General features: G+C 45.5%; 1 protein-coding gene across 4 annotated transcripts in view; it reads right to left on the reverse strand.

The window, feature by feature from the left end:
- Positions 1–7,613: 7,613 nt before the first annotated feature.
- ttc7b (tetratricopeptide repeat domain 7B) overlaps positions 7,614–13,815 on the reverse strand; it is a 62,107-nt gene continuing 55,905 nt past the window's right edge. For all 4 annotated transcript variants that reach the window (XM_061246368.1, XM_061246359.1, XM_061246350.1 and 1 more), the window contains one exon: positions 7,614–10,277. In XM_061246368.1, coding sequence (XP_061102352.1) covers positions 10,056–10,277 — 222 coding nt within the window. In that variant the 3' untranslated portion in view covers positions 7,614–10,055. The remainder of the gene's footprint in view (positions 10,278–13,815) is intronic.

A 13,815-nucleotide genomic window follows, 5' to 3' on the forward strand; every position in this document is an offset into this window, starting at 1 on the left:
TTACAAAGGGAACAAGACTCTGAAAACGGCAATTCACCGCAAACTCCGGGGCGCTGGGAGAACTCGGCTCTGTGTGAGCTGAAAGGCTGTCGGCAAAGGTCTACCCAAGTGTGCACAAAACTATAATAATACCATTGTTACCCATTTAGTTATATATTTGTAACAGCAGATTATTGCTTATGCTGTCGCTATTTAACTTGCTCTGGTGGAAAAATGAGGTCTGGGCTTTTTATACCGAGCACCTTTTCAGTGTGAAACCACGTGTTCCTGCAGTCTTCACTTCTTCGGTGCTTTATGCAAACAAATATCTTCAGAGCCAGGTTAGGTAAGCTTAATGGGATGTTGTACAAGCTGCTGATTGCTGGGAACTGGGGTGTACACGTCAAACCCCGCCCACACAGCCCCGGAGCCAGGAAACCTGAGCGCGGCCATTACGGATCCTGTTACTGTGGCCCAATTACAGCAGCTCCCCTGCGTGTAACCCAGGACGCGGTCACCCGGCCTAATAAACCATTCATTACGGCTCTGATGAAGACCCGCTAATAGGAGCTATCACAGCGGCGGGGAGCACAATGAGCGGCGGGGCCCTCGATGGCAGGCTAATCCCCCGCTGACAGGCAGCAGACACCTCTGCGTACCTGTCCGCCGCGGCGCCGGGTGGGATATCGCCGGGGGAGTCCAGGGAAGCCATGTGCAGGGCACAGGAGGTCATGTACCCCGTTCCATGCCAGTGTTGTTTGTCTTTCTGTGTCTGCTGGGTAAACAATAAAGCGACGTTTTTTTCGGTTCTCCCTTTGCAGGCTCTAGGGACCTCCTGCGGGTATTTTTTCCTTTGGGTTGTGTGAGATGCGTGCTCCCCTGGGTACCGAGTTCATATTTTTACATGGGGGTGATGTCACGCTAATGCAGGGTACGGTGTGAAGGAAAGTGTAAAGTAGTTCAGATGATGGACGTATTTGTATTACTGCAGGCTAGGGGGAACTCACTGGGCACAAGCCACAGACACACACTCATATACACACACACACACACATACAGTATAGAGGAAATCGTTTCACGAGGGTTATGGAAATATGGTAAGACATCACAGTCTAAACATGAAGTAATTTCTTGAGGAAGCCCCCATTCCATTCAGTGAATTCAGGCCATGAATATTTTGTCAAAATGACATTTTAACATTTGCATGACCCTCACTTTGCCAAAATAAAGTAGGTCACAATGTCTTCGCTGACCCCACCTCCCTAAGCCGAGAGACCACAACACCTCAGGATCCAATTGCTGATTAGATCCCTCAGCGAAACCGAGTGAGGTTCTATAAATACCCGCTGTAGTTTATTCTTGGGTCACCTCAGTCTTCGGGATATGGGGTTTTATCAGAAGAAGGATTTTCAGTCTGCTCGCAGCCAAAAATAGAATGGCACTCCAGCCCCTGCCCCTGGCCTGCACTGCTGCCCATTCATTGGCCTTGAACACAGGGCCTCCCAGGTGCTGCTCATTAGCCTGTCTAGCACACCGTGTCGCTATGATACTGTTGCTGTGTACCGGTCAGGATATGAGAAACACAGAGGGCACCGTTTCTCTAGTGTTGCAGTAAACACATGCTGTGAAATCGTTTGACTGACAGACTTCTGTGCATGAATTTACTTTGAGCTTACATAATGTAAACCACCTTTTGGAAGTGCCTCTAAGCAACAGTATGGCATACAGCTTATGTTGATCATTATTACCTTCATAGAGATCCCATTTAGAGCATTTTGAATAACTGTTTCATCTGATGTTGTGGTGTCACACACACAGTACCATTCTGAGAATAGACTAAAGAAGAACAATAGGTGCATTCTTTGCTGTAATAACCATAGTTGACAACTAGCCTATATACCAACAAAGAATTGAAAGGTGAATATATAAATATTGCATGGTTGTGTTTCTGCTGCTGTGATGTTCTTTTTATGATGGCGGTCTCTATGACTGGGATCTCTGGTCCCTGCTCCCCCAGGGGTGGGTACCGGAGAGCAGGGAAGGGGCTTGCAGTGGCTGGTGGTGGTGGGGATTTATCACCTGAATTGTGCACCGTGATAAAACTCCCAGTCTGCGCTCTGAGAATCCACTGGGAGATATATCGACCTGCATTCCCTCCACACGCTGAGGTTTGACGGGGAACGCTCCAGGCTGGGTCTGCTGGCCATCACTGTCACTGTCAACTGCTTGACTGGGATAACATGGCGGGGTACCTGCAGAGTAGCCAGGCATGCTGCTCGCAGGGGGACATGTCTCTTTCAGCGTCAAGGGAAGAAAATAGAGTCATGTATGCGTTTGTTTATTCTAATGCTCGCAGGCGCTAGTGTTGGGGCAGTCACTGGAAAAGTACGGAAGGAAAAAAAAAAAGAAAAAACATTCATAAAAACAAATAATTGTTAAGCCACACATACCTGTAATAACCAACTCGAGTAAAACCAGTTGATGATTCTCAGCTCAGTAGCAAACCAAACAAGCACTCCCTGGTGCATTTGCAAAAAAAAAAAAAAAATCGAATTAAAAAGAAACTTAATCTAAGGAACATCAATAGCCGGGACAGACATATTATAATAAGGCAGTAAGTACATTTAGCAGCAAATGAGACCAGGAAACTATCCTCGTCAAAGCTTGAAGAGTGATTGCCTGTCAAGCTTATTATAAGACGACAAAAAACCACGAGCGTGCTGTTTCTTTCTTACGTTAATTGAGTAAAATAACAAACCGGGAATTTGCACACATCGGCAACGATTGACTCTTGTTTCTAACCTGTTTTTTTTTTTGTTTTGTTTTTTTAATAATGTAGACATTTGGAAGGACTTTACTAGTGTTTTGAGAAAACACTAGGGCAAGGAACTTCAAATCTCCGACAGAGCAGACTCCGGTCGGCAGGTGGAAACAGGCCCTAGTGCACACAGTCGGAGGAGAACGCTACTCTCCTCACCGTCTCTGAGCTGAAAGGAAAAGGATGGAACACACTGGACCTTACGTAACAGGAGCAGCAGTGGGCGGAGCCCAACGGGCAAAGTAAGCCCTGCGCTGCTGACAGCTGCTGCGTAGTTAGCATTGGCGGGAAGGATTTTCCACATCCAAGGGATGCGCTCTATTTTCTGTGAGATTTTTTTGTGCTTAAAATACGTTCCCCCTTTAAAAAATAATATTTACAAATTCAGTCCTTGAGTTTGCTTGAGCTGTGCAGCAGAGAAGAAGAGGATTGTTCTTGTTATTCTGCGCTGCGCTGTGTTTGTGTGGGGGGTGTCTGTCAGTTAGCAGGTTACGTAAGCCCGTGGTGCAGTGTCTGTGATAGCCCTGCACTGTGGAGGGCCTGTAGTCTTTGGCATGCACCGACACGGAGCAACGGCAGAGAGACGCTAATGCAATCAGAAGGACGAAACACGCCTCAATATATTTGCCTTGTTTACAGTATAACACATTAGAAATTCTATGAGCCAAGCCCTTTTCTCCTTCACTCGTGCTCTTTCCTTCACTTATACATTGTTGAGTATTTTGTTGCAATGAAAATAGTTTTACATTGTAACAGTTTTACATTATTATTATTATTATTATTATTATTATTATTATTATTATTATTATTATTATACAAAGAAGAACGCAAATGGATGAACGCTGTACTGGTAATAAGAAGTCAATCAATAAAATGTCCAGGCGGATATTGTCCAGTCCAGCATTCCTCTGTAATAGCACATACCTCTTTTGGGTTGCCATGACAGTGCTGCAGAATTGATGCAGGTCAGGGAAATGGACTGTGTGTGTGTTTGTTTGTTTGTGTGTCAGAGAGAGAGAGAGAGAGAGAGAGAGAGAGATTTTCAACAAGCTAGATGCCTTTTGAATATTTCACAAGCAGTCAGATTGCTTCCATAATTGTGTGTCAGTAATACATTTTCAAAGTGGCCAGCTTGCTAATGTTAATAATTTATTCAGTGAGGTTCTTTCCCTCACTGAACCAGTGCAGGCACTGCAATGCACCTTTCTCTGTAGTGCACCATCTGTGCAGAATCAGTGAACACGAGGGGGGTCATTAATACACAGAGGAAAACGAGAGTAGCAGCTCAGACCTTGTGCTATAAACTGACCCACAAAGACGGAGACAAAACAAACAGCAGGATATTCATTCATCTGTTTTTAGTCTACCCAAAATTATGTGTAGAAGAAAGTGGAGAATATGCTGAAAGTGGAAAATATGCTTCTTTTTTTAACACAAACTCTAATTTTTAGAAAAGCGAAAGGTCACATAGGCTCATCTGTGTTTGGAGAAAGCCATTGGGATAGCAGCCAAACCAAGCCAAGCCAAATAGTGCACACACAGCGTATCCCACTGAGTAGAGGGCATTTCTGACAGAGCACTGCCATATGTAAATACGAGAAGTTCTGTTCCTGTGTCAAATCGTTTTTGCATCTCAAAGCACATCCGAGTACAAAAGAGGGAAGCTGAACACTGTTCAATGGGGGTTGTTAACTGGAAGGCAATTCCCTTAGGATGGTACATATGCTGCCATTCAAGTAGAGAGGACTTCTGAATTATAAATCTCAGTCAGCGCCCCTCTAGGGATCCCATCACATGCTTGATGGCAGAACAGAACTCTCAATTTGACAGTTTCCAGTGTTGCACATCTAAAGTATTCAAAAGCATTTTTTAAGCACCCAAAGACATGCTCTGAGCACAGGTACCGTATGTTTCTTTGCCTATGTCTGGGTCTGACGATGTCAGCCTGCGATAACAAGGAGAATCAGTTCCCCAGATTCTCCATGTAAAAAAAACTAACTAATAATGTCTTATTTTAAATCGAGAAAGCAAGGGGAGCTGAGATAAATAAATGATGCCAAGTAAACTGTACTGACATGAGAGCAGTTTCTGGAACCTGAGGGAAAAAAAAGAAGTGCATCTGGCCTCCTTCTTTTTCAGTATCCTAATGCATCCGTTTAAAGGGCCTGGCTTTGGACCAGTCTGACACGGAGTCAGCGCTAACCCCATTCAGCGGTGCTGTGGAAAGCTATAATTGGCTGGCCTCGTGTCCGAGGGACTGCGCTGTTCGGGAGCGTTTGCTAGAGTGGAACGGTCTGCCGCATTAGCGCTAGCGTAGCGCATGGATGGAGAGGAGGACAGAGTGGAGGCTGACGGAAGCGGGCGGGCTGGGCAGAAGGGAAGCAGCCAGAACCGGGCAGGGTAGTCCCCAAACCCACTATTGTTAGAAGCAGGGGCGTGACCAGAACCTAAAAAGTACTGAGGCCAAGAGACTCTGCGTGTTTGGGGTGAGGAGTTTCTCCCTTTCATTCATTTGTTCATTTCTGAGGATGCATTTTAGGCTGTAAATGCTGTATCTGTCTACATTAGTCTGAACAGGCTTGTACATGGAAGAAAATACAGAGGAAATGACCTCTGTGTCCTGGATGGTAGTCACGGCCCTGGTCAGTGGTTATTAGTCATAGGAGCATGGGAGGACAGGTGCAAAAGGGACAAGGGTCCCAGTGACCTCTCTCACTCCCCATCCATCATACGCTGCCTATCTCATCGACCTCATATAAATTACAGCTATATTGCACACAGTGGGATTAACTTTCATCAATATTTATGAAAAAACTTGAGGATTTAATCTAATTGAATTCACCAAAAATTTATTTTGGATTTAACACTGGCAAATCAATTTATCCCACTTAAAAAAAAAAATACCTTTCACCCATCATTCTCCTCAAAAGACCAAGGAGCTGTACATGGAGGATCAGTACAGTTGAGAAAACGTCAACGGACAACTAATGACAAAACTGCCAAATTGGAATATCTGACCTTACGTGGCATTTTACATTGCGGCAGTGAGAGAAAAGGCAAGCGGCGGGTTAATCTGCCGGTGCCTGGAATCCCATCCACGTCCTAACCAGCAGGATAAATGACCAAGCATTGGAGAGGAAAAAAACCGAGAGACAGATGGATATCATTAGGACTGCCTTTAATAGATCTGATCCTTGGTGTAATTTCCTCGAGAGAACGTTCCGGAGCACAGCAGCTTCCCCTGACGGTGCCGTGGAAGGAGAGCAGTGGGGGCGTGCCATGCTCAGAGGAACACGTGAGTCAGTCAAACGAGGACAACGGTGCAGGCTGTTCTGGGCCTGCAATCCCAAGGCCTAGTTTCTATCTCCTTCTCCATCGGAGACGTCCCCAAAAACTCACCTTACGAGAACAGACCCACAAACCACTCCTGGGGAAGATTATGGGTGTGCGTTTTGTATGTATGCACACGTGTCTCAACGTGCCTTTAAAATGCCAGGGCAGGATTTGAACAGCACTCCTGAGAAAATGCTTACTGCCAGGGTGTACACCTGCTATTGCAAAAAATATATCTCAGGGGACTTACACAGCGTTTGCATTTTTACATAGTAGCCTATTCAATCATATATTCATATATACAGAAGCAATTCAGAAGCAGTTAAGTACCTTGCACAAGAGTGTGCTGTGTCCTACCTGGGAATTGAACCTGGAATCTTTAGGTTAAGCCCAGTTCCTTACCCATTATACTAAACTGCCGCTCCAGTCACAATACACTTGGCTTCAATTTGGAGGCATATAGGCTACCAAAGTATTGCTGAAACATATGGGGGGAAAGATCCCAACAACCATGTGCCTCTCTGCTGCTGGAAAAAGCTACAGTTTTCTGCAGAGTCTTCTTCTGAAGGTTAACGACCCCTGACAACTGTTTTATTTTCTTCTTCCTTTGGGGGGTGGGGTTGGGCGTAAGATAGACAGAAAGATAGACGATTGCAGGCGATAAGTTAGTTGCGCCATTGTGAGAAGACGGTGAGACAGTATTAGCGCTGTGGGTCTTACCCCCTCCACAGCGACACAATGCTGCACTCCCGCTGCATGACAACGAGCAGACAGCGCTCCGTCAGGGACGGCCAACCTTAATAACGGCCAGCTCCGCCGCGGCAGTCTCAATATTCTTAATAACCTCCCGCTAAATCAGTTCTATAAATTTTCAATTACAGAACACCGTTCTCGCGTCGCTCTGGGATTTACCGAGCTCAGAGATATGCCAAGGCGCTTTCATTTGTTTAAGGCAGGGCTTAGTGCATTAAATAATCTGAAAAGCTTTGGTCCCTCCTGCTTGGTTTGTCATGCTTTGTTTTACTGGCCCTATATCATTCATTTTCTGTTTTTCTCTCCCGGCCTGGCATTTCCCTGTTTGTTTATTCGCATTTGATTTCCGGAATTCTTCAATCGATCACCTACCGTTTCAAAACATTCGGCTCGCTCACAAATCAGGGAGATTCCGGAATGATGAAAGCTGGCAAATAAGAACCAGTGCTTTAGCTGAATAAGCCATCAGAGAGCCCCACAATCTGCAGTCTAAGTGCACCCTGCTGAAGAAGAAACAGCAGCTCACGATAGCTTTTGAAACAGTTGGTAGCTGGTTGACCAGCTCATACCACGCTAGACCAGCTTATGATCAGTTTAACTAGCTCAATTTTCAAGCTAGTCAAGCTGGAATAACTGGGTTTTACAGCAGGGCAAAACAACACGACTGAGTGCCAACTCTCCAAACGACACGAACAGTTGAGAAAGTGGACATTTACGACAACAGGCAAAGTCTATTCCAATCACTTTTTATTGACATCAGAATACATTCTCCAGTGGGATAGTAACAGATCTGTGCTGAATCGACTGTACGGGTCTCCATTTCATCTCTGTTGCATGAACACATAAAAATGCAATGGATGCCTTGGCATACTGACAATTCAAAGGCAGAGCAAGGATACTACATGGTGTGCAGATCCACAAATCTATGAACAAAGCTAACAGCCAATTACCCAGCTGCAATAATATCCTATCCTCTGTAACCACACCATTTAACGGGATTCATTTATTTTTAATTCAAGTAAGAACTACTCCATGACAAAATATAACGATCGTAGCTCTAGAACGTCTCAGTAACATAATCCACTGTAAAATATAATTTACTAAAATAACATACATCTAATAATCAATTTGAAATAATAATCTGCAATTATCACAAAACTCACGTCCAAAATAATATGAAAAAAAAAAAATCACAATCTTTGCTTGAACAGAAACAATATAGGTTTAAGGATCATAATTTTTGGCATTTACTTTTGAGAGCGAATTATTTTCTTTCATTAAAACGTTCATATATAAAATTGTATGCACGATTTCTCTGTTGAACCAAGTTAACTCAATATCGAACATGGCATCACCCCTGTTCCAAGGTTTAAATCTGCATTATGTCCAGAGAAAAACAATGGCAATGACAAAAAAATAAAATAAAATAGAACTAAGTTACAGTAAAGTGAGATATATATACGGATGCACATTTTGTAAAGTGAGATATATATATACGGAAGAATGTACATTTTGCTAAAGCAGGACATTAACAAAATATACAAATGTAAATGCTGTGTAGTGCAGTTTCACACACAAAATACATTTTTCAAGTCACCTAGTGTGAGGCTAATATCGTTCTAAACAAATATACTGGTGGCACAAAACACGTAGTCGGACCCTGACACATACAGTGGTACTCACAAACTCACGCACACACATGCATTTACACATGCGCACCCACGCACGCACACAGACAAACAAACACTCTTGGTCAAGTAAAAAAAAGAGTCACCATAACCGACTTTAACAGCAAGAAGTAATGTGCTGGTACAAAACTAGGGGAGTGATTATACCTCGCTCGCTCACTCACACACTCACACAGACAATCATACTCACACTCTCACGCACACGCACACGCACACGCACACGCACACGCACACGCACACGCACACGCACACGCACACGCACACGCACACACACACACACACACACACTCACTCTCACTGACTGACTGACTGACACACACACACACACACTCTCTCACTGACTGACTGACTGACACACACACACACACACACACAATCATACTCACTCTCACACACACACACACACACACACACACTCACTTTCACTGACTGACTGACTGACACACACACACACACACAAACATAATTACACTCACACACACACACACACACACACACACACCAGCATATACCGACGGCTCATCAGCCACTTTCAGTTCTGCTGCTCCAGCTCAGCTATGGCTGAGAAAGAGCAGCGGTTGTTCTCTCCTCTTGTGCTATATGGTTTACTTCTACAGACGCGTGCATGTTGGCCACGTGGTGGTTCAACCACCTGCTCCCTTCATGATCTGGGACACTCTGATACGCCATACAATTTTACATACTTATACTCAATTTTACCCACATTTTAATAACCCTACTGCGGTACAGGTGAACTCCAGCCAGTAACTAGTAACATTTCTCCATCTTTGCCCCTCCCTAACAGAGATATAACAGAACTTCTCCAGGATTTTGTGGCTCATCCTCCCTCCCTTTGTTCCACTGATTAAACTATAAACAACGGACACTCACAGTAAAAGAAAAATGGAATGCAAGGACTTACCATACAGACAATTTGGGTATCTACACAGTTCAATTATATATGAACCAAATAAATGTAATCACATACACAGCGATCGACAGCTCAAGGTTTGGTTTGGCACAGACCGCTTCACACACCGTCATGTACACGTCATCGCTAGCGAGAGAACCATTCCAGCTTCATGTCACAATTTCTGCACGTAGGAGGACACGACCACAGCGACGAGATGGCACATGAACACAGGGCACAGGGCACAGGGCGAGGGTCGGAGTGGTTAGCTTACGCCAGAAACGTTGCCTTTGTGCGCGTTTTCTTCCCCCTCTGGCGCGTCTGGGAGATTTGGAGGGGTGGAGGTGACAGTAACACAGCATTACAGTGGAGATACAGAGGACGGGCTTCCCCAGAGCCCTGACACAGGGCCGGGGGAGGAGGAGGGAGGGGGGGGTAATCACGAGGAGCAGGCAGGAGGGCAGCGCTTCCCTGAGGGACAGTCACGGGGGCACAGGGAATACTGGTGAAAAGGTCAAGCGCCCTCAGGGGCCAGTAAACAGAATAGGGGGACGTAGGGGGAAGGGTGGGGCCTTCACAGGGCCCGTGGGATGATGGTGAAGGGCAGGATGGGACTGCTGGCCTCCAGCTCCAGGGCGGTCAGGAAGCACTCGGTGGCGGCGTCGTCGTTGCCCTGGGCCTGCAGCACCTCGCCCAGGCTGTTCCACACGTCGTGGGCCGTGGAGTTCACCTGCACCGCGTCCCGCAGGATCTTCTCCGCCAGGCTGTAGCGCTGCAGCTGGTGCAGGATCAGGCCCTGAGAGACAGCGTCCAAAAGAGAGGGCTCAGTCAATGACGTTTTATTTCTATAGCACGTTTCTGCCGCAAAGACGCTTTACAGAGTAACAGAAGGGAAAGAACAGGAAACCACTCTAGCCCTGACTTCTCATTTCCTGTGCTACAAGTCAGCAAAAGAGCCTAACTAAAATGCTAGTTTGTTACTACAAAACATCAGCGAATTTAATTCCTCAACAGAGAGGCAAGTAAGCAGTCCGTGGCCTCATTGCACTTTGACAAAAGGCATCTTCCTCTGTCCTCTTATGGAGATGGTTACGGATAGTTAAAGTGCTTATCTTCTGTAGGTGGACAAACATAATACATCATGTGACAGCTTTGCTGGTTGCCAAGACAAAATGAAACGGCAGCAGGAAATGAACTACTTCACTGACGACTGATAAAAATGGGTTCTGGAAAAGGCAAACTGTGACCTCGAGTGAATCACTAAAAACTATTTGCTTAAAAGCAGTGACAATTAGGATGGGCCTCGTCAGAGAACCACATCCTCAGCTAGCTGAGAAAAGCAGTAAAGGAACAACCTCTGAACAAAATGAACATAATGCCACCTGTGATGGAGATAAGGAAGACCCAGTATTCTGCAGGTTGATGATACAGGCAAAAAAACCCTGCTTTGTAGGACACACAGTATCCTTCCAAAATAAGGCTGTGCTTCATTGACCGTTTCTTAGCTGGAGACAGTACGTCTGGCTCCAGAAAAGGTTCCAGTAAATGCAGGCTGGCAAAGCCTTGCCCCACAATAAAGTTTGCCCTCATTCATGCCCCTCTTGGCTGCTGCATGTCCATATTCTACATTACTGCACTGATGAGCTAAATGACTAGAACCTGATATTCTTCATGCAGATAAACTGTTCATATAGGTGGAAATGAGCATGTGCTTCTAGCAATGCACTGCCAATGAATTAGCTCCAGTAGCAGCGAGCTAAATTATATATACACATTATATACAGAAATAATGAAACTGCTGATGATATGGACTTTCACTAGCTAAGAGCCACTGGACCAGACTGCGATTTTTTAAGATATTGAACAAATAAATGGTACATTGGTCTGAGAATGTAAATGGTCATGTAACTTGAAGGTTGTAGTTATGAGGAGGAGCTCTGATGTTGTGCCGTTGAACAAGGTACTTAACCTAATTGCTTCATGTACAGCTGTATACATGGATTGTATGTAAAAAAATAATGTGAGCTTTGTAAAGATAATGTGAGCTAACATCTGCAAAAAGCCTAAAGAATTTTAAAAAATGTGGCTAAATATTTAATGTAAGTTCATGTTCATAAACATTAGATAACTTCATTGGCACGTTTACAATTTGTTTTATGCATTACTTATGAAGGTATATTTAATCATACATAGCCTGACCCAAACAGTATGAGGAAACAGCTGCAGACTAACAAGATGTTTCAAAGCTGGAGTATACTTACAGTAGCTGCTATAGCAACACACAAGCCATGCAGCAATCTGGCCAGCATATCTTGACCATACCAAGAACCCCATCGACCCAAAGCAAATCTACCTAGTAAGCACACCATCCACAATGACAGTAAAGCAGAGGCAGTCAGAAATGTACATCAGAGAGGGGTGCACTCAGAGAAATGATGCACAGTGGAGGTATGTTTTTGTTCCTTAGGGAACTATTCTATTTGGCTATTAATAATAAGTACATTTTACAAGCGAAGAAGGTGAAAATTAATTATGTATTGCTGGTTAGGGGTACAGTTTTATGTACCTATATAACCTTATAGGCACTTTTTCCTGAGAGAGTGCTGCAGGTCATAGGGTAGTGGAATGACGGCTTAAACCTTAAAAAAGTCCAGCTGACCTTTACTCTTCCGGAAAAAAACGACACAAACAAACCCCTCCCTTGTGTTTCAACCCCCCCGCCCCACCCCCCCACCGGACTGCCTTCTTTAGCAGGCTGCTCTGGAGGAGTTACCAGGCGCGCTCCCTGCGGGCCACCCTTAATTACGCCCAGCTCGGTTTGCTGAAACACACGGCTCTCCAGGGGCGGTGGGGAAACTCACTGCAGATTGGCGGAGGCCGGGAAACAAAAGGGGGGACCCCCCGAGGACGACGCGCACACAAAGAGCCGCGCGCCGGCGGAGGAGGCCACATAATTAAAAGTACGACACTTGGCAGAACTGCTCAGGATTAACCTCGGCGTTATCACAAACTCAATTTAAAAGTGGCCGAGAGCACACCAGAGTGGCTGCGAGCCTGCTCTCCGAACGCCGGCCCCTCTGGCCCAAGAGGGAAACGAAGCCTTCGTACTGAAGCCTCGCTCTCAGCAAAACGCAGTGCTTCTCCATCTCCACTCCTCATAGACACACAGGTTTAAATGTCTGACTTGTGCCACTCATTTTAAGCCCTTTCTTATTGTCCACTGCGTTGCGCTGATTTCATTTCCATTGCTGTATTCATGAGGTGTTAATGCGAGGCTACTTGTCTGTCATGCATTTATTATTTACACTACCCTCTGCGTAGCACCTCAAAATCTCTGTATAAATTATTTACTCCGATTTAAGTCATTATAGGCCCATGAGTTGCCCCGAACTGGATATGAATTGCGGTGAAAGGTGTCATTTTCATGCCGATCGGCTCATCAGATGCAGCGGGTTGTGTCAGCTTCTCGTGATGTGCGGTTGTTATTCTGAGCACGAGCAGACTGCGATTACGTTTCTGAAAGGACGGAAAACGCCAGCGCGATCGTCGCGCTTACCGGGGCGAACCGACGAGAAGGCCCGGTAACAGCCGACGAGAACAGCCAATCAGATGCCCCCTGGGAGAACATTTTGATCCATTTTTTACCACGTCATGATGTAGTGCAGAATGCTGTAAGCATTACCTCGTTTTCGTGTTGAAATTTAACCTGTGTTTTGGAGCTGAAATTGTTAATGTCAGCTGGATTGCTTGTGAGGAAGATGGCAAAGAGGAGTCCTAGCTACAATGAAACAAATTAAAACGGCTTCATTCCGCCCCAGTGGTGGGCCACCACAATTCAGTTCATTCATGGGAAATGGTCAGGTGCAGAGGCATCTGGAGCCAGCCCCTCTGCACCTGCCTGCCCTGCAGTTATGCTGTGTCCTGTACTGCCCAGTGAGTAAGCCAGGAAGAAAAATATCAAGTTTGATAAGTCACGGTAACCACCAGAGCCACATCCTGTGAGTCCTGGATTTCAGGCACAGATTCTGTGTGTGACTGTGCAGCAGCTGACTGATAAGTGTGAGAGAGTGGCAGCTGCCACTGCCCTTCTCCACTTCACCAAAAATCTCACCGTGTGCTCCGAGCATATAGCTTTACAGTTACTGAAGAGCACTGTAAAAAGACGCACAGAATTCTGAGAATGAGCTAAACGCATACTCCAGCCTCTCTCTCCCTCTCCCTCCCACACACACACACACATGTACGCGCTCCACATATGCAAGGCGGGCCCATGCAGAGGGACGCACATATGCAGACACCGACACACGCAGAGAAACAGACACGTAACAGGCGAC

This window comes from Conger conger, chromosome 1 (assembly GCF_963514075.1).
Source record: "Conger conger chromosome 1, fConCon1.1, whole genome shotgun sequence".
Classification (NCBI taxonomy): domain Eukaryota; kingdom Metazoa; phylum Chordata; class Actinopteri; order Anguilliformes; family Congridae; genus Conger; species Conger conger.